Genomic DNA, 26,947 nt, shown 5'->3' on the forward strand with positions numbered 1-26,947 from the left:
GAATTGTAGAATGCGGTAGTCATGGGAAGATGTGGTGAGAAATTTTGGGAGAGTCCACAGTAGATGAAGGGGGGAGGGAAGGGGAATTAATGGAGCAGGCCTACAAATGTAGAATATTAGTGTAATGAGCTCACCGAAAGCTGTCCAGTAATATCCTCACACAGATAAAGTTGCTGGAAGATCCAGACAGACTAGGGTCCACTTCTCGTCTAAATCCTCTACTCTGTACTCCATTATAACTACTACTTATACCTTTTGTATTTTTTATATTTCAATGTATTTAAATCGGTATTAAATGGTAACTATTGTCACGGTAGCTTATGACAAGATATAATGAACACCAAATATCTGGGTTGAACTGAACGAGGCTTAGATATAATAAAATATAATTTATTCCTTAAATAAGGTGAACACAGCAATATATTACAATTAATAGACAAGAAGGTAACACTTACTTAGGGTTGGGGAATGGAGAAGTATCCGCTAGCAATTCTCCAGCAGTCCAGTGACATTCAAGATGGTATCAGAAGCACAACTCCAGCAATCCAGTGACATTCAAGATGGTATCAGAAGCATAACTCCAGCACAACTAAAAACTGTAGGGTTGACACAGTTTATATACCTGTGCAACTCTATTCTTAACATTGAACACAGCCTATTGGTGAACAATTATCTGTATCCACTCTCTAATGTGGAGACACAGACTGACCCATGCCCTCAGGTAACAATTAGACTGGCAGAGTTTTGTTGATTGATTAATACTTAATCCCTAGACATTGGGTAACAATCAAGGCAGTTAACTTTTGATTGCCATGCTTAGGCTACTCAGCCGTCTGCCCTTCATGACCTATTAGCCTAGCAAATGGCGTCTGCATTTTCAGAACAGATCCAAAATAAAATACATATACACTTTAATATCTACACATATTAATAAGTTCCATTCTGGTGGGCTCAGTGGGTCGACCTTTGCCAGTTTTTAATGCCTACAGTGACTCCACATATTGGCCAAATATGAACTCTCTGCGACCTCCAGAACTGGAGATACAGAAATGCACTTTAAAACATTAAAATACATGCTTATAAGGAAACATGGGAACAGGGGAACATACATTTTCAAGGTATAACAAAGTGCAAACCTCATCCCTGGACCGCAGTCCAGTTAACCCCTTGTCTCTCTGGTGAGGTCAGGGGATGGCCATATGGGGTGCAACCCCTTTAAAACAGGGCCACCCCCTTTCTCCATCTACAACTATTGCTGTAGTGTTATTCATCACATGCACCTGTAGGTATTAATAGGTCATTGAGTAATTAATGTCACATGATTGAGTTACTACTGTTTAAGTGACACCCAGTCCTTGTAGATTATGTCCCCTGAGGAAGTGGTACATCCACGAAACACGTAGGGCTATTGCTGAGGTATTTTGGTCCTTTCTGTTACCTGTCGTTCGTGATGCAAGGTCTCTTGAGAACGGAGAGCAGGGAGCAGTGTTGGCAGGCACTGGCGTTCACTCCAGCATCCTAATGTAGCCGAGTCCCCCTACCCTGCCTCCGGTGCGGGGAACAGTTCCGCGCGATCGGGAAGAGTGGTGGTGGCATCTTTGCATTCGGCACTACAATTCCCAAAAGCCTTGGTTGGGTCACATGGGCTGTCTCAACCAATCTGGAGTGAGCAGCGATTAGAGAGACTCCTGATATCCTCCGTGGGACAGGAAACACGTGGACAGTCTTGCAAGAGCCGGCAGAGAGGACGGGCGCATCAAGGGAGCCATTAAACCCCTGGACTAGGCCAGAACTCTGCCCCAAGGCCCCAATCCATCCAAAAAGAGTGGAATGTTGTAGGGAAGGCCCTAAGTAGAGGCCCTCCCCATAGAATCGCAGCTGCACTACAGTGCCCGTGGACGGACGCCCACGCAGCAAGCTGCGGCCTGGGATCAGGCTGCACGTGAGAGCACAGGAGAATGATCATCCGGCTGGAGATCGCACCGTGGATAAGGTGTGAGGGGAGTTGTTGGGAGGCCCCACTGCGTGGGACCTACTACAGCATCACTCTATTGTCAATATACCCTGGTCTGCATGGGTGGACACCGGGGTATAGGTGCCCAAGGCACCCTCAATACTTTGGGGGAAAACCACGCCATGCCACGTTGTGTATTGTTATTGCATAATATCCTATAGTATTGTTATATGTGTGTCAGTAAATACAAGTTATATATCATCTGGTGTGATATTGCTTATTACTGACTGTATTGCTTCCTATGAGGAATCATCCCGCCAACGCTGGGATCCCTCGTAGGTGGAGGTGCTGCACTAAGAGAGAGCGCTCACCCCAGGCTCCCAGAAGCGGAGGCTCAGGCCTCCTGTGAGCATACAGTTGTCAGCAGCACGCTTAGTCGCCCGCGGTTTCCCTTAGCCATAGGGAAAGGGGGCTACACTAACATACTTCAGTACTTTCAGACGAGTGAAATCATGCTGTATAACATACTATATGCTTGTTTAAATTTGAAGTCATCTGAGTGGGACACATATCATATGCTTTCTTGAAAAACAATACACAAACAATATTACTCTATTGGTGTTCTCCTTGTGCTCATCTCGTTTCATAAATACAACTTTAAATGCTATGTCAGGGGTGCTCAACTCCAGTCCTGCAAAGTGTTGCCTGGCAATATGCCACCAAGAGGGCTTTGCGTGTACGCATTATGTAAAATCCCAGTAGTTATAAATGTTCTGAAATGTAATAATTATAGTAGCTGAAGGAGACTACAAAATATGGTAATATTTTATAAAATGTCAAACAGTTAAGTAACAAATAAAAAGAATAAAGAATATATCATCTAGAACTGCAATGCAAGGTCACATAGGAAAAGAGAACATCATATTGTCCATAAATACATTACAGCCCTTCTTCAGTACCCTGCGATACCAGCGCCATCACACAGACAGCAACATTGCCTTCAATAGTGATTTCCATGTGATAGCACTAGATCAGTTTACTAAATAAAGGCCAATATCTCTATGCAAATTCCTGTAGCGTTGAAGTGCCAAAATTGCTGTAAAGACAAAAAAATATTGACATGGATGTTTTCACTATGCAATTCATGGCGTGTGTTCAAGTGAATAAGGATGTGTCACAGTCAATATAATACATTTACAAATCCCTTAAATAATTATTTTCCTTTTTATGAATTCTTTAGTGCAATGTTCAAATCAATATGCAAGGTTTTCAAATATATAAATATAATACACCAGGTTTATAAAAAAAAACGGGACCGCTTTAATTTTTCACTTTACCTTGCAGAAAAATCACTACATTTTCATGAAAACTTGAGCAATTATAGGTCTGCCACAGTAGATTACTACATTTAAGAATGATATGACCATTGAATATTCTTTGGAACTGGTGATGGCGTGATGACTTCATGAAGTGCATAGTTACACAATGGTGTTTAGCGAAGAAGCACGTTATAATTAATAATAATAATAATTGTTTGTTCTTGTATAACGCTGCTAGTTTTTTACGTAGTGCTTTCCAGAGACATTTTTGCAGGCACATGTCCCTGCCCTGTGGAGCTTACAATCTATGTTTTTGGTGCCTGAAGCACAGGGAGATAAAGTGACTTACCCAAGGTCACAAGAAGCCGACACCGGGAATTGAACCAGGTTCCCCTGCTTCAAACTCACTGCCAGTCAGTGTCTTTACTCACTGAGCCTCTCCTTCTCCCTTATAAAGTGCTTGAGACAGAGCGAGAATTATGGTCCAACGCGCAAACATGTTTCCTGATAAACGATGGTCACTATGAGGACTGGAAAAAAAATCGTTCACGTGGGAGCAGCTGGATCAACGCGTTATCGACTATGCAATCAGACTGGCGTTCGCACCTTCCTGCATGTCAGCAGAAGGACATTTTGAACACATACTTTGAACTCAAACTTTATAGCAATTTTAGTGTTTCAGATTAGATTACAACAGTTTAACACATTTACGAGCTACGAAGAAAAAACTCCTATTTCTCATTTAATGAACATGAACCTACCACAGTGTATCTGGTACTTGTTGACATAATAGTGATATGCATTCAGTTAACATCAGTTGATGGTCTACATTGTGCTTCTTATATAGTGCTAATCTACATAACAGACCTGCAATTGTGCACATTTTCATGGGGATTGAGAAGAAATATATAAGATGATAATGATGAAAAACAAAAGGGGTCCATTTTTTTCCTGAACACAGGGTATAAAAAATATATAAGCACATTATCCAGAGGGAGTTTCAATACAGTATTTTGGAGTTTGTGCTAAACCTTGTTTAGACTGCTCCACATTACACATCGCTTGAGTGCTGTAATAAACAGATATCCTTTTTGATAATTACTGCAAGTCAACAATCTTTTTGAGCTCAGACATCCAGTCTGGATCAGCATCCTCTTCCTCAAAGTCCCTATAAAAAAGTATAGGATAGTATCTTGTATTATTTTGCAATATAAAAACATAAGAAAACATGATATTTAGAATGAAATCAACTCGTGATCTAGTTATAAACAGTTCTAAATGTTTGTGACTAATCCCTAAAGTGTGCTAAAATATACCATTGTTTACTAAATCTCAGTCTACATGTTTGTCTTTTGTAAAAAAAAAAAAAAAAAAAAAAAAAAAGCAACAAAAGATAAATTATTATGGGCCATATTTATTAAGCAGTGCTAAGATGTAAGACACCTTATAGGTCATTCAGTTGAACGTAGCCCTAAGGTTACTTGTGGGTTAGCATCTCTTTGTAAATATAGCATTATTCCTTTTGTGGTTCAAGGAACAACCCCTTTTGACATGACAAGAGCTTCATGTTAATGTTCAACTTACGTGTCTTCATCATCAGATCTTGGTTCAAATCTCTCTGGATCCACAGCAATCTCTTCTTCTCTGCTATCTGTAGTGTCGGGTGCTTGGGTTTCATTAGAAAGTGGTCCTCTTAGATAGTCTGAAGGGGATCCCGATACAAAAAAAAAAAAAGAGAGATTGCATCAAGCAACAGCAAGTCACAAAAGAAAAATGCTAGGACCAGTTTCTTCAAAAAGTTGTGGCCTGATCTCAATTAGCCTTTTGGTTGTCAGAGGTCTGCAATGTACCCAAGGGATTAAATGTAGGAGCAAAACTCATTACACCAGGGGTTCTCAACTCCAGTTCGTTGGCTCAATCGGTGCCTCAGTCAAAGAGCCACTGATTAATCCACCAGCGCTGAAGCTGGGATATTCTGAAAACCTGACTTGCTGGGGGGTGAGGGGGAGTCTTGATGACTGGAGTTGAGAACCCCTGCATTACACCTTATTTAATCGCTAGCTGCAGGGGGAGCACTCTCTGCTAGGAGATCATGGGGAAAAGCAGTCCTGTCTGAGACATGCGAATGTGCTCACAAGTGATATTTTTATTTGCTGTACACCTTATTTGAACAATTTTTGCACAAAATGTATTCTACAGTAGAGACTCCCTGATGAAGAACAGAAATGTTCGAAACGTAAAGCGATTCTTGATCAGTGTCTGACGGAGACCTTTGGAGTTACGCTGTCTCCTGCGCGTCGAGCTCCTTCGCTGAGATGCAACACGGAAGTCAAGGACCGCCGACAATACCAAGCTAGTCTATATACATTTTACTTACCTCGGGTGCGCTCTGTGTTCTTTTTTTCTTACAGTAGAGACATGCTTTCACAAAGAAACCCCTTTTCTCTATTTAACAAGAAACAACCACTGGCTAGGACCTAAGTCCTATACTATATGTCTACAGGTCTCCTGCAACTATATGTGCCTTTGCCATGTGCAGCGGGATACCATTACGTTTAAGTAAAACTTACCTTCACTCTTCACACCTTTGCTCTCAGAGGAGTCTGCAATGCACAGCACAGCAGCTGGGATGTAGACTCTGGTGTATATAAACATGCTTTACAAGCACACAATGCACTTACCTGGATTATGTATGGTGTATGTTTCAAATGCCAAGCTGAGGTCAGCCTTCTTCAGGACATTGAGCAGCGTCTCAGGGGGTTCTTTTCTCCACTTCTTCCTCTGCTCATTCAGACCAGACTTTATAATGCAGGCGCCTGTGCACAGAAGCAAGAGGAGACAGGAGCAATGAGGCAGAAGCATGTACCATAGCGAGGGCTTTCATATATCATAGGGCCACCTGGTACATTTAATTGTTATTATCATTTATTAACAAAACTACATTTTCTACTGCACAGTCCAATGGGGTGTGCCGTTCATAATAAAGTTACTCCATGAACATACACGGTAAGGAGGGCCCTGGTCCAAACAGCTGACAATCTAAAAGGAAGGGAGAGGGGGGACATAAGATACAAGGGGAGAAGAGGGTTTGTATGTTTCTTAAAGTTGCTCGGCATGGAGAAGATTAAGGAAAAAAGGAGGAAGATGTATACACTCTTCCTTGAAGACGTGACTTCCTTCTATTAAAGCAGTAGAATATTGTATTCATTTATACTAGTGATGTACCAAGTACCCGGAAATTACCCGGTACCCAGCTTACCTGGAGCTTTCTCAGCTACCTGGAACTTACCCGGCCCCGGAAGCAGGGGGCACGAACCGGCGCCAGGTAATTTCAGAGTAGCTGAAAATACTTCAAAGCCTATCTGCAGCCGGCGACAGAAGGCGAGGAACACCGGGGAGGAAGACCACGGCGACATCTGGGAGCAGCAGCAGATGTCCTGGTGGTGGTGGCAGAGGCAGCAGCAGAAATCCGTGTTCAGCCGGTGGGAGCAGCAGGAATACAGCACACAGCCGGCTCCTCCCCGGCTGACCAATAGGAACGCTCCTGCTTCGGTCACATGGTTCCCCGGCTTCAGCTATGTGCTGTACACCTGCTGCTCCCGCCGGCTGAACACAGATTTCTGCTGCTCCCACCACCGCCACCAGGACGCCTGCTGCTGCTCCCAGATGTCGCCGAGGTCCTTCTCACTCTCTGCATCTGCTGCTGCTACCAGATGTCGCAGAGGTCCTCCTCACTCTCCGCAGCCGACTCCCTCACCCTGCAAGTAAGTGCCGTCCGGGTAACCCGGCAAAATGGTTCATTTTGCCCGGGTAACTGTTACCCGGTTTTTGGAAAATGTAGGACCCGGTACAACACTAATTTATATTATGGTCAGCAACACCATGCCATTGAGCCAAAACATGATGGGACTTGGCTATGATTTGCAGTGTATCCCAAATGGCTGACTCCCAGATTTTGTACTGTGACTTTGCTAGTCCCCATCTCCTGAACCAGGAGGCTGACCGTAGCAAATGTGCAAGCTAGGGGAAAAAACATTCCAAGAACTGCGGCTGAAGACACTACAATACTTATTTACAGTATACTCCTATTAAAGAAATGCCATTAGGGCTAAGTAACAATGATCGTGACATCTTACAATGAGGATTAAGAGGTCTGAAAATATGGCTTTCAGCCCTTTGCTTCTGAAGGAGAATACAACTTAGTACAGAGCAGTGAAGTGCATTCTGTACTCGATAGCACAGATGAAGTTAACAATATAAATCTATTCTCTATAAAACTAGCCATGTACATTATTTTATTGCAGCTCATAGGGCTATTGATAATGATCCAATTATGATGTCCTAACTCACCTTTATTTTCTTCAGCTGTTATACTGGAAGTGAGTATGGAGGCGTTTTCTAGCATATTTAGGACGGTGTCTGAGGGACCCTTTTCCCACTGTCTCCTCTTGAGACTTGGAGAGTTGGCATCTGTAACTGCGTGTGAAAACAAACCAACATGTAGTCATGTAAGAAATAGTGTGGCATCCAATGTCACAAAAATACACAGTGAAATACCTATATATCTCTTGAAAAAGGGTAATTTAGTTAACCCTTTGGCCAAAGCATATAAGCCTGCGAGCCACATCAAGGCATGACCAATTCGCAGGTCCTAACACTAACTGATTAGAAATTCTTATTTACCTCTATAATTAGATTAAGAATGGTCCTAGCATTGAACCTATCACAACCAGCTGCATGAAAAGAAAACTTGCTTACTTGAAAAGTGGGGAGGGGCGAGCTTAAACCCTGTGAGGGAGGAGCCACTAACCTCCAAAACAGCTGAGACCAGCTGGACAAAGTTAATAAACACACAGATACCTAGTGGCTCGCAGGCTTAAAACTGTGTGACCCAGGCAGTGTAGTGTTCTGAGCTTGTGGGGAGAACACATGCTTAATAAGGCCCCAAACTGCACCTCAGTGTGTGTGTGTGTGTGTGAGGGAGTTTCCAAAGTCATGCCCTACAATGCCTTGCGGCTGTAGATGCAATGCATTGTGGGGAGCAACATTGGAAGCTCGTGATGTAATTGACAGTTTTACCACTCACGCTAAGGTGCAGTTTGGAGCCTAAGTGCGCAGTCCCCACATGGGCTCAGCAACGCACTCTACTACCTGGGATTTGCCAGTACATATTTTGCGGGGGGAAGCCCCTTGGATACACCTTACAAAATCATGTTGGGAATCACCGAACTGTAACAATTATATATACTGTATAAATATATATTTTATTTGATGAAGTGTTACATTCCACCATCTCTCTCTCTAAACGTATGCAGAGAGGGACCCTGAATAAAACACACACACTTGCTTTGTTCATTACCCTTTTCAGAAGAGTATTCTTGCTGCACGCCCGCTTCGCGTGGGCATCGCAGGACTGTCACCTTTTCAGCACCTCGGCAGTTTGCAGGCTGCTCGTCGGTTGGCTTTATAAAATAAAAGACAGTCACACGGTCTGAGTCGGCAGGGTTGCCACCTTCTACTGAAGGCCAACCCCAAGGGGAAAAAATAAATCCCTTACTTGGTGCGGCGGCGTCTCCCGGCATCCTGCTGCAATTCCCCCTCCAACTGCAGTGAACATGGCTGCGCGGCGTCAAATGATGCCGCGTCGCCATGGCAACCGGACACTACGCGGCGCCACGACAACGCGGCCCCTTTAAGGATCACATTATTTTTTACAAACGGTTTATAGATGATCTTATTTTTATTTGGAAAGGGGATGCACAATCACTTTTATTATTCATAAATCACCTTAATGACAACGATTTAAATTTGCCCTTCACACAGAATTATGATTGACCTCACATTCAATATTTGGATTTATTTCTGTTTATTGATCAGAATAAGAGAATAAAAAAATTCAAAGTGACAGAAATTCCAGAAAACGAACTGAAGGGATACATTTTTAAGAGCCGACAGATGTCATCTCAAATCACTCATCAATAGGTATCCCAAAAGGGCAGTTTATTAGGTTAAAGAGAAACTGCTCTAACAACGAGGATTTTCTCACACCGTCCAGGGATATATACAATAGATTCATTGCCAGGGGTTATGCCCGGGCAGATGTCACTAGGGCTTATGAGGAAGTATGTGTTATGGAGAGATCAGATTTGTTTAAAAGAAAGGGACAGAAGAGAGCTAATCAGGATAGCCCTCTCTTTATAACGCAATACAGTGCTCAGGCAGAGCAAATTAAGAATATAGTTAAATGACATTGGGGTGTCCTCTCTCTAGACCCGGCCCTGAAGGAGATATTTAGAGAGGGCCCCAGATTTGTATTCAAACGGGGGCGAAAACAATTGCTAATTATGTTTCGCCTACTACTATGTTCAACTCAAAAATCACTTTAAAAGATTATTTTCCTACAGCCTCTTCTTATAGGTGTTTGCACTGCAAAATCTCCAGACACATGACAACGGGATCGGAGTTTGCTTCCGCAGCCACAGGTCAGCGGTTTAGAACCAAATCATTTATTAATTATAATAGTACTTTTGTGATTTATCTACTGACCTGTGGCTGCGGTACGCAATATGTGGGGCGCACAGCGAGAGCTCTGACAGTTACAATCATGGAGCCCGTGCGCCTCATTTCTAAGGGGGATCTCATGTACCCTGTTTCTAATCCTTTTTCATTTTGCAGCGGGGGCAGTCTCAGTGCTTTTTCATTTTTGGGTATTGCGCATGTGCCAAACCCCATCTGAGGCGGTAACAGGATCAATGCCCTGGACCATCGTGAGCCGTTTTGGATCATCACACTGAAGACCCGCGTCCCCTTCGGTCTTAATTCGGATTGGAATTTGGGCCCCTTTGGTAAGGACTAGATACAGTTTCACACGATTTAAGTGTAGCACTGTTTCCCTGTGAACACAGACTCTACTACTGCTGTATGTACCTGCATGGCTTGCAGGAGCCTAAGCATCCGCACTGAGAGCCTGGTGTATATATGTATATTCGCAATCTCGTGGTGCAACGCCTCCACCTGAGAGGGATCCCGACATAGCGGGAGGGGCCCCTCACAGGACACAACACAATAACCAACGGTTGATATATTGAACACAAATAGACAGACAGAGCCCCTAATGATAGCACTCTATTCCGATGTGATATGGTGATTCTTTAAAATAACTTTATTAATTGACAATGACGTTAAAATATTGGGGTCTAAAACAATGATTAAATATACCAAGTGTTACTGTCTCTAATGGATAAGTGTGTCCAGAAGAGTGTACATTATTGGGTTAATGTCCAGTGTTAGGATAGTTCACTGGCCCTAGTATTCCTCGTATAGAGTGAACAGACTAGAGTACTTGTTGATTGTCAGCAGTTTGGGCCACACATGTAGTGCCCCAGTATTGAAATATTAGTTAGTGCTCTTTAGTGTGGGACCTATGCTATGCTGCTACGATATTGCAGCTGAAAGCATATTAAAGATATTGTATAAAACAGATCTTGGTCAAAGTGCACCTATTGATGTATTACTGTCACCTCCCTGTACAATTGGTGGTATATTAGGATGGGTGTGTGGTGCTTAGTACATATACAGCCCAAGTATGTTGTGCCTGGGGTGTACTGAATACTAGTATTGTAGGATATTATACTGGTTTGTATAGTGGCACTGCTGTAACTCTGATCTAGATAGATACCAAGTTAATAGCTGAGTACTGTTCCTTTTGGGGTATGTATATCGGTCAATTGACAGACCTGTCCCCATTTGGTACAGTGCTCTTCATGTGTGGTAGTATTCTGGCACTCCAGAGGTTAATTTGAAGCAAGAATAAACTTTACTATACATATATCTTATACTCTATCTTATACTCTATAAGTCCCAACAGTCATTCACCCCCACTTGTGAGTGTATACCCCTTGCCCACCACCGTGTACCCCCACACCGTGTCCACTGTATAACCCTTGTCCCATGGTCAGCGCTGCCACTATGTGCGAGTACTCAGTGGTTGGTGCACGTGTAACAATACCTGCTCAGTGCGGCAGCACCTAGGCGTTAAAAGGATCTTCGAAAAGGACACGCAGAGGGGGACCTGGCTACATAAGGTTATTACCATTCTATGTGTATAATCTTATAGGATGTGTTTAGGTACTTTGAAAGAGTGAAATATAAATATATTTAGGATGTTAACCTTATATACTGAGGGGATCTGCTTCATTATGTTATTATCATATTGTTCTTTAATATCTTTTTGTATGAACAGAGGGATTTCAATTACTTCATTTAATTTAATTTTTTATGGTTCTCTCTAAATAGAGGTATATTTTTGGTATTGAATACAGAGAACATACATTCATTAATGAATGATTTGATTCACTCCTGACAACAGGATTAAGTACATAAATATATTTGTAATTATGTGTCCTTTATGGTTAGTATCATATTGGCTTATGTATTTAAAGATTGTTTCGCATTATACTATTCTATTCAGCATGATTAATGGGGGTTATATTTAGAATATACACCTTAGTTATGGATGGGGAATTGCAGGAAAATAACGGAGAATGCCGGAGACGCCGCACCACACCGCACCCCGCCACCACCCAGAGATTGACAATGGCAACCCATAGCCCGGAGGTAAGTGCCCAAAACCCAGAGTCTCCGGGTCATACCCAGCGAGGTGGCAACCCTGAGTCTGACCTAGGATTACACAGTCTCAATCAGATTTATTACAAACGTGTATGTGAGCTCAGTCAGTTTACTGTATTAGGAGCATTCGCACATATGTACTAAGTCGCTTAGTACATGGGGTAATATAATTGTCAAATCAACCCACTGTAAATTCACTGGGGATCCAAAAATGCATCTTTAAAAAGTTCTTTAACAGGAATACATGTGAACGATATACAGGCTCATTCACTATCTTGGGGGTCATAATATACATAAATAGAATTGTTCCAATTTAGTCTGTAACTCAGCTGAAGTTGCCAAAGAAGTTTGATTGCACCGTTACATTCACAGCTGTCACAATTATTAATATTGCACAATCAACACAGGCGCACCTAGTCTAACCACCATTTGTGTCTGCCCACAAATATTGGGAGTGTGTCTCCCTTCAGTTTGGCGTATTCATAGAGAACATTTAGGATATTTGGCTTATCGTACCTCTGTGGACAAACAGGTTCTGCTAACTTTGGATAGCGATCTTTTTTTAAGAATAGTGCTGGTGGAGGGTCGGTTCCGAGGGTCTTTCCGAAACATCTGTTTGATGAGTGCGCGCAGCTCGTAGGAATACTGGGAGGGCAGAGGGCTGTAGGATCCCTGGCAAATTCTAAGAATGAGGTTTTTCCAGCTGCTGGCCTGAAACTTAAGAAGGAAAACTGTGTATTACATTGAAAGTAAAAGGTATGCTGTGATTTAATTAATTCATCATCATTTATTTTTAACGTAAATACAGACCTCCACTTAAGGGAGCACCACAATACTTTACTGTCACTTTGAGAACAACTACAATTAAATACAATTACTTGTTACACAAGAGAGGCAGGAAAAGCCAGAGCTATAATAATACATGGTTGCATTACATGAACAGAGGATATACATTCAATTTACAGACATTTCATAGACAGATATGATTCTGGGCATAAGTAACCTTTACAGACAGGATTCAAATTGTGTTAGGAGAGATAGGCCTGCAATGTGTTTTAGAAGAGGCCCGGTCTCAAGTAGCTTACAATCTATAGGCAGGGTAGGTTGAAACATTGGGTACAGGGGTTGAAATGGTTGGGGAGTTTCAGATGCAGATTTCATTTTACCAAGTTTGAGTGTTAAAATTGTAAAATATTTAAACGCAATTTTGCTCCCAGCAGGATGTTAACGATATCTTCTTAAATATCACAGAGTTTTGCAGATACATAAAATAATGTCCAAATATATATCATAGAGATCCTGCTTTAAGGATCAAAATATTGGTAGTCTGTTCCTTTGCCAATACACTTTCTTCATCACTCACTTGTGATGTGCTGCATCTTCTTGTTCTATAGTCCCAATGGTGAAAGTAGGCCGGTACGCAGTACTGGTAAAACAACAAGTGCCAGTACAGCGTACCGACCGGTATGCATTATTTGAGATTTTAACTAAAAAAAACAACCTGCCTATCTCCGTTTTGTCTCACAACCACTCCCACAGCAGAAGCCGGCTCCGGTCAGTGACGTTATGTGTGAGGTGTGTGTGTGTGACGTGTGTGTATATCTCCTACGGCACTGACTGGAGCTGGCTTCTGCTGGTAAGAGTGTGAGAGAGACGAAACGGAGAGAGGCAGGTTTGTTTTCTGTAGTTTCAGTCAGAAGCAGGGCCGCCGATAGGGAGGAGTGCGGGGAGCCGGGACAACTATCCCAGGCCCGGTGGCTGTTGGGGCCTGGCCGGCCGGAGCTGGAAATTGCTTCCGGCCTCTGCTGCTGGGCCCAAGTTCTTCCCAGCTGCTGCGGGTATCTCTCCCCCGCCAGAAGCAGGGCCCAACTTCTCCATCCGTGCGTGGAGCGGCAGCAGAAGGCTGAGACCACCCGCAAGGAAAGTGGGCTGTGGTATTATTGCGTGGGTATTGTGGTGGGGGTATTATTGTGTGAGTATTGTGGGGCTATTATTGTGTGAGTATTGTGGGGGTACTGTGGGGGGTTATTATTCTGTGTTTTGTGGGGGGTATTATTGAGTGTGTATTGTGGGGGGTATTTATTGTGTGTATTGTGGGGAGTAATTAATTAGTGTGGGAAAATAAACTAGACCATGCTTACCATGTTTATTAATTATATATGATTAGCTTCCCTTATTTCTGGCACACTACCCAGAGACACCACAGTCCCCACCTCCAATGTTTTAAATGCCCGGGCGAGTACCTGCAAGAATAAAAATCTACTTTCATCACTGCATACTCCGGTTTAGGTAAAGTATATATTTGTATGATTGTAATGTTGCATGCACTTGCCAATGCTTTACTATTGGTGTGTGTGTGTGTGTCTAGCGGCTTTTTTTTATTTTTTATTTAAGATAGAGATACGCAATAAACTGTTAAACTTTTTCTGCTTATCTTTTTCTTATTGAATTGCTCCTTAAAACTCAGAAGCAGAAACAGTGGGGGGGATGGGGGTCATATTCCAAAAATGTAGAATGTAGATAGTAGATCAAAATGAGTCTCTCTACAGGCATTAAAAGGTTTATTGAAAGATGACATCAGCAAAATATATATTTTTCAAAATAGAGCAACATGGATTGCGTCTGTGAAGAGTCCTTGGGAAAATACTTCATGGTCAAATGCAGAGATAGTTTGCAAATATTTTGCCCACCAGTCTGTGTCCCGCAATGAGCCAAATAAATAAAAATGATAACACACTGAACTGTATCAAATCGAATGCACTAACCAATTCAGTGTGCAGTAGGCAGAGGCGTATTATTGCCCTATCAGGCTTTCCCCCGATGGGCCAATGTTGCAGACCGGTCCCAGCATCGGTGGCCAGTGGCTCCCCTGTTCCAGATGCAGCAGCAGCCCAGCGGTCACTGCAATCCTCTCTCTCCTTCTGTCAGTGCCGGAAGTTAGGTCCAACTTCCGCCCAGCGGTCACTGCAATCCACTCCCTCCTTCTGTCAGTGCCGGAAGTTAGGTCCAACTTCCGCCCAGCGGTCACTGCAATCCTCTCTCTCCTTCTGTCAGTGTTATAAGTTAGGTCCAACTTCCGCCAGAGGAAGGAGCTGCAGAATCCCTGGACCAGAGCAGCATTGAGGAGACCTCCTGATCCCAAGGTAAGATTGTAGGGAGGGGTGTGTCACTTACCTTCTCTGGGGCAGCATCTCCTCCTGCAGCGTTGTGTAGTCATGGTGATGCATTGCTATGACAACGTGACGTCGTGTCAGAGGAGGAGGGCAGGTATGAGACATATCCCCCGGGACGATATTGGTCTGCAAATCCTTACCCTGGCAGTAGGACATCTTTATTGCAGCTGGTATTTAAGGCATGGTGTGGGGTCCCTGCATGTTACTTGTTTAGTCCTGAAAATAATATGCTCAGGGTGTGACTAAGGGAGTAAAGACATTAACTCTGAAAACAATTACATTGACTTTGAAGCAGGAAAGAATGGTTCAAATACAAGCATCAGTGTATTGTGATCTTGGGCAAGTCACCTTCTTCAACGACTGGATCAACCTACCAGAGACTCTCAAAGCCGACTCCAGGTTAAGTAATTTCAGCTGTCTCATATTGTAATCTTGTCTCTAACTGTTACATACGCCCATAATCATATTATCTCTAACTGTCCATGAAATGTCTGTAAACGGAATGTGTAACCTCTGTTCATTTAATGTAACAATGTATTGTTATCATAACTCTGTGCCCAGGACATACGTGAAAACGAAAGGTTAGTTCCTGGTAAAACCTTTTATCAATAAATAAACAGCAGCGTGTAGGAAGAATGTTTTAAACCTAGTTGAAAACTCATATTAATTTTCTTTCACTCCCCCAAAGATATTAACTTACTGGGTGTTTTAGAGTGCAGATCTCGTATAATACACACCCCAAAGACCAGATGTCACTGGAAGAAAGAAAACAATGTTTAACAATAATAATAAACACATCAATATCTTAGATGCTAAAGATGCCTGAAAATAGCTCAGAAAAAGAAGATCTATGTATGTATGTGTCTTTATTTATATAGCGCCATTAGTGTACATAGCGCTTCACATTAGTAATACACGTGACAATCATATAAATAACAAATAATACAAATAACAGGTCATGGGAATAAGTGCTTCAGACATAAAAGTAACATTTTGGAAGAGGAGTCCCTGCTCCGAGGAGCTTACAATCTAATTGGTAGGGAGAACATACAAAGAGAGTAGGAAGGCATTCTGGTAAGTGTGTCTGCAGGGGGCGAAGCTTGAGGTATCATGTGTCAGTATTATCCACGGTGCTACTCATATGCTTCTTTAAGCAAGTGTGTCTTAAGGTGGGTCTTAAAGGTGCATAGAGAACGTGCTAGTTGGATATGCACAATTTGTGGTTCATTTCCTTCCCCGTGTAGCTCACCGGCAAAGTGCACTACACAATCCAGCACAAGTCTGAAGTCCCATTGTTCAGGGTTGTGTGTAGTGCAGCTCACATTGACTCAAACACATATACACTGTATGTATTCATCATACCAACAACTGATTGTCACGTTTCCCACATAGATTCATTGTTCCATTATTTTGTTTTTCATGTAGGGCTCGAGTGCTCATTTATTTGCCAGGTGAAACAGAGATCCATCTCTTCCACCCCCAGGATCTCCCCACTCATAAAACTAGCATGGTCCTGCTCCAGAGAACATTGACTCAAGAGGTAGCTAAGAAAGAAGTCATTCATCTTAATTGGTGCACACTCTAGTAATCAAATGATATAAAGACCATTTGAATCAATAGCATTGCTATGGTGCAGTGTTCCGGTAAGGACTCATTAAAATATACATTTTCATTAGTTATTTAAAAGAAATACAGCTACAAGAAAATGCACCAATGTGAGACAAATTGATTAAAGAGAGTGCAGCTGTGTCAGACCTGCTGTAGCTAACCTGGTTATCCCAGAAATAATGGTATGTTTGTGGACACAGTGTAACTCTCATAAACTAGTAACAATCACTTGGAATGATATACTGTAGTGTTGTACCGAGTAATAATGTGCTCCAAACCATGGCAATCCAATTACAATATACACACACACACACACACACACACACAAATACCTTAATGTGTACTAAATAAAATAGGAACACTGCACCATAGCAATACTATTGATTTAAATGGTCTTTATATCATTTGAATACTAGAGTGTGCACCAATTAAGACAAATGACTTCTTTCTCCGCTACCTCTCTGTCTAACAATGTTCAATCCTCTGGTAGCACCCCTGCATTGCTAGAACTAGACATCCTATGCTGGTGTAGCAAAGTTATACCTTCCCACATTTTCTTTTACATTACAACATTGGCTCAAGTAAGAACTAAAACACATCATTGAGAAATTATTAGGTGATAACATTCTGTTATTATAAGCAGCGTTAACAACAACAACTGTAAAAAAACAAAACAAACTTTTTTAACCCAACTGCAGAGCAGCTTGTCGGAAAAAAGTAGTATTTGTAAATAAATGCATTTCCTTTGCAGCAGAACATGGCGTTAACAGCCGATTCCAATCTCCCTTTATAATCCGTGTTGTGCACTTACCTCTTGTTGTTGTACGGCCTGTTCTCCCAGATTTCTGGAGGTACATAATAAGGGGTTCCCACGTACGTGCACGCATAAGCCATTGGACTGGGAAAGCAAGGACATAGAAAGTTAGGGTTATCACTGTTTAAACTCGAACTCCTAATGTGCTGTGAAGTCGTCTTCCCTTTGCTTGGAAATATTTAAATTCCTTTCATCTGAGTGGGGCTGAAATCTTCCTAAGCAAGGGGAAGACGGTTCCCCAGTATACTGAGTAGGGGCCTACGAGACATGACATTCCCCCCCCCCCTCCCCCCTTTCTTCTCAGTTTAAATACCTGGTAAGAAGACGTGCAGATCCAAAGTCTCCCAATTTTATTTGACCCATTTGAGTAAGAAAAATATTCTGTGTTGAAAAAGCAAAAAAAATAATAATAATAATTATATATATATATATATATACTGAGTTAAGTTATGGTGAGTACAAAAAGTGACAAAAACCCTCCACAGCAAAGCATATAGCAAATGTAAATATACTTTATGCTCATTTGCATGTCTTAGGCAGGTCTGCAACCCTGCCTTTCCCCATTATCACCCAGCACACAGCACTTCCACTGCAGCAAGGGATTCTGGGAAATAACATGCAAATGAGCACACAGTGCCACTTTTTGCTTCAAAAACCATTTTATACATGGTTCCCTATAGGCTTAAGCTTGCTGCATGGTCACAGCTTTGAGCACAGCCAGGGTTAAGATGCATAGCCAGAAAACCACCCACAGACAGCTGTTTCGACCTTAATGAGTCTCATCAGTGTGGGGTTGGTTAACTGGCTATGCAAAGAAGTGGAAGTGCTGGGTGATAATGGGGAAAGGCGGGGTTGCAGACCTGCCTAAGACATGCAGATGAGCATACAGTATATTTACATTTGATATATATATATATATATTGTGACAGAAACCAGGGGATGGTAATAAATTCCGTATATAGGGCTCCCAGGATACTAGACAGTTTCTATCCTGTTTGGCCTGGGAGTGCAGCCTTATAATACATACACTCCATCCCACAGTTTGGCAAGCGCTGGAACTGAGGGATGAGAGATCCAGACCAGAGTTTGTCTGCTGCCTGATTTCTGTCTCCTGTCATGCTAATTAGGAATCAGGTATGAAAGACTGATTTCCTGTTTGCTCTGGTCTCCCCACAAGAGCCAGGAGGCTGGAAGGCTGCTGAACTACAGAGGGGAGAAGCCTCTTCCCCAAACAGGTTCAATCTTTCTGTTCATTTGTGTAAGACTGCAAAAGTACCATGTTTTGATGTTGGAAGTGGAAAAGCCACTTCCAACCCTGAGTCAGGGATATCTAAGTTAAGTTATCGCTCAGGTGAGCAGCTTTTGTTTTGATCTGTTTTCTGTTGTATGCACTGTGGCAGTCTCAGTGCCTGGGACTGAATAAACCAGGCATAGCCTGTTTAAAGGAACAGTACGTGACGCCTCATCATTTAACCTACCCTAAAAGACCGTGTTCTAAACAGTCCCGGACAAACGACGGAGCCCCGGAGTAAGCCGTTTGTCACATATGGTGGAGAATGCGGGCAGAGCACTAGGGGGTCTGCGGGTTGAAGAACTTTGAAAAAAAAAAAAAGTTTTTTTCATCCTCTGCAAACAAGATGGAAGACGTGGTGGGTGCGCTGGTACGCAATGTCGCTGCCCAGAAAGACGCGAATGAAACCCAGCAACAGCTGTTAATAGCCCAGCAAGAAACTAATGCAAACCAGCAGCAGACGAATGCAGCCCATCAACAGCTGCTAATAGCCCAGCAAGAGATTAATGCCAACCAGCAACAGGCGAATGCCAACCAGCAACAGGCGAATGCAAACCAGCAACAGACGAATGAAGCCCTGCAAAACGCGAATGCAAACCAGCAAGAGACAAACCGCTTGCTGAGAGAGGAGCAACAGCGGTTCGCTCAGGGCTTACAGCAGGAACTCGAGATCCTGAGGGGGACTATCAGTAACCTTCCACTGGCAGCGGCAGCCCCAGTTCCGAAAATGACCAGGGCAAGCCACTACCTTCAGAAGATGGGACCCTCGGATGATGTGGAAGCCTATCTTCTCACGTTTGAACGCACGGCACAGAGAGAGGGATGGCCAGAAGCTGAGTGGGCTGGTCTAATCGCACCCTTCCTAAGCGGCGAACCCCAGAAGGCTTACTTTGATCTAGAGCCAGCCGAAGCTAACGTCTATGCAAAATTGAAGTTCGAGATCCTCGCCCGCCTCGGCGTAACCACGGCTGTTCGCGCCCAAAGGTTTCACGCATGGTCCTTCACGATGGATAAAGCCACCCGAAGCCAGATGTATGACCTCATCCACCTCGCCCGGAAGTGGCTACAACCCGAGATCAACTCAGCCAGCCACATCGTGGAACGGTTGGTCATGGACCAGTTCTTGAGGAAACTTCCCTCTGCCTTACGCCGTTGGGTCAGTCGGAGTGACCCCCACAATGCGGATGAGCTTGTGGCCCTCGTAGAAAGGTACAATGCAGCAGAAGAGCACCCGCAACCCACAGTCGTGGAGCAACCCCACTACCCGAGGTTCCAGGACTCTTCCAGAGACGGTAAAAGGGTACCGGGGTTAAGGGGCGCTGAAGAGCGGCGACCACCTTCACGCAGCACCAGCAACAGTGGTTCGCACACTAAGGGCAATAGCCAACATGGGGAGCCGGGAAAAGGCTCTAAGTGGGACACAGACTATGTACCTAAATGTGTAAATTGTCATGAGAGGGGCCACACAGCAAAAATCTGCCCACTAAATTATGAGCCCATGCAATGCAACAGCGTGGAACCTTATTCGCTGTTGTCCCAATGTATGGGCCCTAGCCCAGAGGACCCCTTGAATAACCATCTGTGGGCATTTGTAAAGGTTAATGGTAAGAGGGTTCGGGCACTTCTTGACTCTGGGAGCATGGTCACACTAGTGTCCGAATACCTCTTGCCCATTAAGAAGAAACAGGGAAACAGTTCACAAAGAGTGGCAATTTGTTGTATACATGGGGATAATCATGAATATTCCACTGTTGATGTTTTTTTTGAAACAGAGTTTGGTTCTTTAGATTTCAAGGTGGGTATTGTACCCAAACTGGCACATGATGTGTTAATAGGGACCGACTTTCCCCATTTTCTAAAAATGTGGTCCCCCGCTCAGAATAGCGCCCAGAGTTCAATAGCGGACCATAACGAAGTATTAGAAGAAACAAATCCTTTCCCTTTTTCAGAAATGGAGGTTGACGAGGGCCCAAATAAGAAGGGGGAAAAGGAGGAGTGCTGTAAAATTCCCTTCCCCATCACTACTTTGGTAGGGAATACCCCAAATCAAGATGCTGAGCAGACACTTACCACCCCAGAACCGGATAAGACCCTCGCTGACCTAGAGGTCAGTCCTGGGAGTTTTAAGAAGGCCCAGTGGGAGGACCCCACATTAGCGGTAGCAAGGGGAAATATACGGGACCAGAATAGTACTCCTGGCCAACCAGATAGGTCACTTGCTTACCCCTACTTCGAGGTAGAGAACGACCTAGTATATCGGGTTGATAAAAGGAAATCAGTTACAACTAAACAATTGTTGGTACCACGGACATTCCGTAACGTAGTATTACACCTCGCACATAGTCATCCATTGGGGGGACACCTAGGGGTGGAAAAGACAAAAGAAAAGGTTCTCCGAAGCTTCTATTGGCCTGGGGTTCTGGCAGAAATTACGAATTATTGTTCCTCATGCCCAGAATGTCAGATCACCGCCCCGTTCAAGGCGTACCGCAGCCCATTGGTACCCCTTCCCATAATAGAGGTACCATTTGACCGGATTGCTATGGATCTAGTAGGACCCCTAATAAAGTCTGCTAGGGGACATCAGCATATATTGGTAATATTAGATTATGCCACCCGATATCCGGAGGCAGTTCCCCTACGTAGCACCTCAGCTAAAAACATAGCAAAAGAGTTAGTAGTTCTGTTTTCCCGGGTCGGGATTCCTAAAGAGATTCTATCTGACCAGGGAACACCATTTATGTCCCAAGTAACGAAAGAGCTATGTAAACTCCTAAAAATCAAGCATCTCAGAACCTCAGTCTATCATCCACAAACAGATGGTTTAGTGGAAAGGTTCAATAAAACCTTAAAGAGCATGTTACGGCGGGCGGTTGATAAAGATGGGAAAAACTGGGATTGTTTGTTACCGTACCTGTTATTTGCCATTAGGGAAGTTCCCCAATCATCCACAGGCTTCTCCCCGTTTGAACTATTGTATGGCCGACACCCAAGGGGCTTACTGGATATAGCCAAAGAGACTTGGGAACACGAGGTTACCCCTTACAGAAGTGTAATAGAGCATGTTGCCCAGATGCAGGACCGCATTGCTGCAGTCCTACCCATAGTGAGGGAACACATGGAGAAAGCTCAAGAAGCACAGAGGAATACATATAATAAGGGTGCTAGGGTCAGAATTTTTTCTCCAGGTGATAGGGTACTAGTTCTGGTTCCCACCGTGGAGAGTAAATTCCTTGCTAAATGGCATGGGCCATATGAGGTCTTGGAAAGAGTGGGAGAAGTAAATTATAAGGTAAGACAGCCAGGTAGGAGGAAACCTGAGCAAATTTACCATATAAACCTACTCAAGCCCTGGAAAGATAGAGAAGTCTTGTTAACCCTAGTACCCCCAGGTCCGTCAGAGAATCAAGAAACTGACCCAGAGGTTAGCATAGCTGAAACACTGTCTGTTCATCAGAAACGAGAGGTTCAGAATTTAGTGAAAAGAAACAAAGAAATCTTCTCTATACGGCCAGGTAGAACTAGCGTAATTGAACATGACCTAGTCTCTGAACCGGGGGTCCGAGTTAACCTTAAACCGTACCGAATCCCAGAGGCCAAAAGAAAGGCTATAAGTTTAGAGGTTAAAAAAATGCTAAAACTAGGTGTAATTGAGGAATCCCAAAGTGGGTGGAACAGCCCTATAGTCTTAGTCCCAAAGCCAGATGGTACAACAAGGTTTTGTAATGACTACCGGAAACTAAACGCGGTGTCAAAATTTGATACTTATCCTATGCCCAGGGTAGATGAACTTGTAGAGAGACTGGGCAAAGCCCGATATCTCACAACCCTAGACCTAACAAAAGGGTACTGGCAGGTTCCCCTCACAGAAAGGGCAAAAGAAAAGACAGCCTTCTCAACCCCAGACGGCCTCTTTCAGTATAAGGTGTTGCCTTTTGGCTTACATGGAGCTCCCGCCACATTCCAAAGAATGATGGATAAAATTTTAAAACCACATGCTCGGTATGCTGCCGCCTACCTGGATGATGTGGTAATCCATAGTGAAGATTGGCAATCCCACCTTCCAAAGGTCCAAGCTGTGCTTGACGCAGTCCGGTCTGCTGGACTAACTGCTAACCCCGCTAAATGCACTATTGGTCTGGAGGAGGCCAAGTATCTGGGATATTCTATTGGCAGAGGTTTACTCAAACCCCAAACACTCAAAGTGGAGGCGATACAAAATTGGCCAAGGCCAGTTACAAAAAAACAAGTAAGGACCTTTTTGGGCTTAATTGGGTACTATAGAAGGTTTATTCCCAATTTTGCAACTAAGGCAACCCCACTAACTGACCTCACAAAAGCAAGAGGACCGCTAATGGTAAAGTGGTCCCCCGAAACCGAACAGGCCTTTAGAAGCCTGAAAGAAGCTCTCTGTGCCCAACCAGTGTTGGTCACACCTGACTTCTCCAAAGAGTTCGTAGTCCAAACCGACGCATCTGAGGTAGGGCTGGGGGCGGTACTCTCCCAGGAGTCTCAAGGTGAGGAGCACCCCATCCTTTATTTAAGTAGGAAACTAAATCCCCAGGAGAAAAATTACTCCATAGTAGAGAAAGAGTGTCTCGCAATAAAGTGGGCTGTAGAGACGCTCAAATACTACCTGTTGGGGAGAAAATTCCGGTTGGTCACAGATCATGCACCCCTTACCTGGATGTGTCAAAACAGGGAAAAGAATGCTAGAGTGACCAGGTGGTTCCTAAGCCTACAACCCTTTAAATTTTCTGTGGAACACAGGTCAGGGCACAAACATGGCAATGCTGACGGGTTGTCAAGGATGCACTCCCTAATATCCATGGTCGCTCATCCCTCGAGGTCTGAGCTGGGGGGGAGGATATGTGACAGAAACCAGGGGATGGTAATAAATTCCGTATATAGGGCTCCCAGGATACTAGACAGTTTCTATCCTGTTTGGCCTGGGAGTGCAGCCTTATAATACATACACTCCATCCCACAGTTTGGCAAGCGCTGGAACTGAGGGATGAGAGATCCAGACCAGAGTTTGTCTGCTGCCTGATTTCTGTCTCCTGTCATGCTAATTAGGAATCAGGTATGAAAGACTGATTTCCTGTTTGCTCTGGTCTCCCCACAAGAGCCAGGAGGCTGGAAGGCTGCTGAACTACAGAGGGGAGAAGCCTCTTCCCCAAACAGGTTCAATCTTTCTGTTCATTTGTGTAAGACTGCAAAAGTACCATGTTTTGATGTTGGAAGTGGAAAAGCCACTTCCAACCCTGAGTCAGGGATATCTAAGTTAAGTTATCGCTCAGGTGAGCAGCTTTTGTTTTGATCTGTTTTCTGTTGTATGCACTGTGGCAGTCTCAGTGCCTGGGACTGAATAAACCAGGCATAGCCTGTTTAAAGGAACAGTACGTGACGCCTCATCATTTAACCTACCCTAAAAGACCGTGTTCTAAACAGTCCCGGACAAACGACGGAGCCCCGGAGTAAGCCGTTTGTCACAATATATATATATATATATATATATATATATATGTTTACACACCATTACTCAATTGTGTTATTTAATCATATTCTATAGATGTAATTTGCTTAGTTTCCTCTTTTTTATTTATTTTGAAATATTTCCCTTCATTCTAACTAATTGATGTTTATTGTTTATTGTTTGCTGATCAATCTCTAGATCACCCACTCACTATTCAGTATATATTAATATAGTTGCTGCTATTTTTGGATCACAGTTTAAATACTTGGATATTTTATATACCACTCTCTTACATTCAATGGGGTCCTCACAAAACGAGTGTATTCATGCATTTATTTATTATATAATTGCTTTATTCAAGCGCAATACATGTATTTGATCAATTGATTGTTGTAAATAATTTATTGGCTAATTGTTTAAATACCTCCCTATAAATACTAAGGATTAGGTGCTTAGAGGGTATCCCCTGAAGAAGTCGTCATTTGATGACGAAACGCGTAGGGCGTGGCTAGATTCCGGCCGCCATTTGCCCACGAACACTGCTGCTACTTGCTCATAGAACTTTGGCTCTCGTGTGCGGCTCTCACGGCCAATAACTAACCATACTAGTGACATTGGAGGCTTTCGTTTCCTGGAGGGACCTGTCCTATTGAACACCAAAGGCGAAGGACCCCGGTTCCGGTTCCACGGAGGAGACTCACGTGACGACGCCATTGACTGCAGCGGGACGCTGGTGATCGAGCTGTTTGGCACTTGAGAGCCTATCTCATACACGCTTATATTTGCTGTACCTTTGTGAGTGGGCGTTTGTTAGATTTTATGTTCCTTTAATACATTTTTATTGTGGTAATGCACTAGGTATGCGCCTGTTTCTTTCTCTTTCCTTTTTTCTAGATATCACTAGGGACTGGTGATCCCTTTGAAACGGGCTGCAGGAAACTGAAGACATTGCCATTGGAACAGGACTTTATGTATTGAAGGTTTTTTATCTTTATTCATTTTTTGGCAATTTTTTCTATTTTTTACATATTAAATATATTTTTTAGCTTTTTTTTCTACATTTTTTAGGGTTCAATTGTCAAGAGATCGCATTTATATTGTATTATTTTAAGGTTTTATCACAGTGTACTAGCCTAACTTTAGCCGCCCCGCTAAGCACATCCATTAATAGCTACTGTTTTTCTAAATATAATCTATTTATATATATAAATTGGGTTATTTAGCGGCGCTACTTCAATTTTTTGCTTGTTATATATTTATATATACACACACACACACACACACACACACACACACACACACACACACACACACACACACACACATTCGTGAAGTTATAATTTGGAATATTTCAACAATTAAATGAAAGCATAAGACACTTCCTGAATACGTGTGATGGTTCTATAATGGCCACCGGGGCCAGTGTATCTGACCTTGGACTTGATGTCCCTGTGCAACACCCGCTGGTCATGAATATGCTTCACTGCGAGGCACATCTGAACAAACCACTGGAGAATCTAGAAGGAAATAAAAAAAGGGAATCTATCATATGCAAGGTGTGATTAAAAACCAACCATATTCATGACACTATAACAGAACACAAAACAATTATTCTATATCCCATTGCTATGCATCGAGATCCTGTATTCTTTACCTTTTTATTACACATTTCGGTTGGTACTTTTCTATGAGAAAATGCTCCGGCTGTACGACATAAAACACTATTCTGTAGAACGTCTTAGAACTAGTTCAACTGAATAAACCATAAGGTGTCTCCCGGACAAGGTGTCTTATGACATAGCACCACCATGAAAATATGGGCCAAAACCTTTAAGAAAATACTGATAACAGAAAAAATATTAAACAGTACAAACTAGCATTCAAAAACACAAAGAGGGTCAAATAATACAAATACTCTGCTCAAACGGGATCGAAAAATGTTGCAAAAATGACTTCCGGAATCCTGCAAATGATTAAGGTATCTCCTTAGCCGAACTCACTGTCTGTTCAGGGAGCAGTTTTCCTCTCTGATGTTTAATAGTCTCCATGAGGTCGCCACCATCACAATATTCCATCACTATGTATAGATGTCCATCCCCTATCAGCAGACATCAAAAGGTTAGGGGTTTCTTAGCACTATTATTCTTGATTTGTATTTTGTATTTATTTATATAGCACCAGGCAGCTATTATACAAGACACAATACGGGGAAGAATAATACAATTAGGGGTAATACATGAAAATAAAGCCTGGGGGAATGGAGTCTCTGGCCGAAGGATCTTACAATCTAGATGGTATCTGGGAGACATCCAGGGACAAATGGAGAACATGGAAGTGTATACTTTAAAGGACTACAAATTGTAGAGGATAAGTGTGTATGTAGGGGATCATGTGAATATTTTACACTGCTATAGAAATCTTGTGACCTTTCGGGTTAATCTTGGAGATGGAGGAGAGAGGGAACTTGTTGAATAGAGAGGGAAGGAAGTATATACAGTAGGCAGGGGCGGTATCAGAGAAAGGTTTCAGATGGGACACAGCAGTAGAAACAGGCGAGACTAAGAAGAGCGGAGGCGTCGAGCCAGAATATAAAGTAAAACATTGAAGACGAGATATAAGGAGGGAAAGAGAAGTGAAGAGTCTTGAAGGAGAACTGTAAGTGATCTAGAATTTAATGGGAAGCC

At 43.0% G+C, this 26,947-nt stretch overlaps 1 protein-coding gene across 3 annotated transcripts in view; it reads right to left on the reverse strand.

Moving 5' to 3' along the window:
* Positions 1 to 2,759: 2,759 nt before the first annotated feature.
* NEK3 (NIMA related kinase 3) overlaps positions 2,760 to 26,947 on the reverse strand; it is a 32,670-nt gene continuing 8,482 nt past the window's right edge. For all 3 annotated transcript variants that reach the window (XM_075592011.1, XM_075592012.1, XM_075592013.1), the window contains exons 4-14: positions 26,264 to 26,361; positions 25,697 to 25,780; positions 17,810 to 17,877; positions 17,494 to 17,580; positions 15,775 to 15,829; positions 12,418 to 12,618; positions 8,633 to 8,735; positions 7,624 to 7,749; positions 5,955 to 6,089; positions 4,858 to 4,975; positions 2,760 to 4,441 (exon numbers count right to left, since the gene is read on the reverse strand). In XM_075592011.1, coding sequence (XP_075448126.1) covers positions 4,372 to 4,441; positions 4,858 to 4,975; positions 5,955 to 6,089; positions 7,624 to 7,749; positions 8,633 to 8,735; positions 12,418 to 12,618; positions 15,775 to 15,829; positions 17,494 to 17,580; positions 17,810 to 17,877; positions 25,697 to 25,780; positions 26,264 to 26,361 — 1,145 coding nt within the window. In that variant the 3' untranslated portion in view covers positions 2,760 to 4,371. The remainder of the gene's footprint in view (positions 4,442 to 4,857; positions 4,976 to 5,954; positions 6,090 to 7,623; positions 7,750 to 8,632; positions 8,736 to 12,417; positions 12,619 to 15,774; positions 15,830 to 17,493; positions 17,581 to 17,809; positions 17,878 to 25,696; positions 25,781 to 26,263; positions 26,362 to 26,947) is intronic.

Source organism: Ascaphus truei, chromosome 3, assembly GCF_040206685.1.
Source record: "Ascaphus truei isolate aAscTru1 chromosome 3, aAscTru1.hap1, whole genome shotgun sequence".
NCBI lineage: Eukaryota > Metazoa > Chordata > Amphibia > Anura > Ascaphidae > Ascaphus > Ascaphus truei.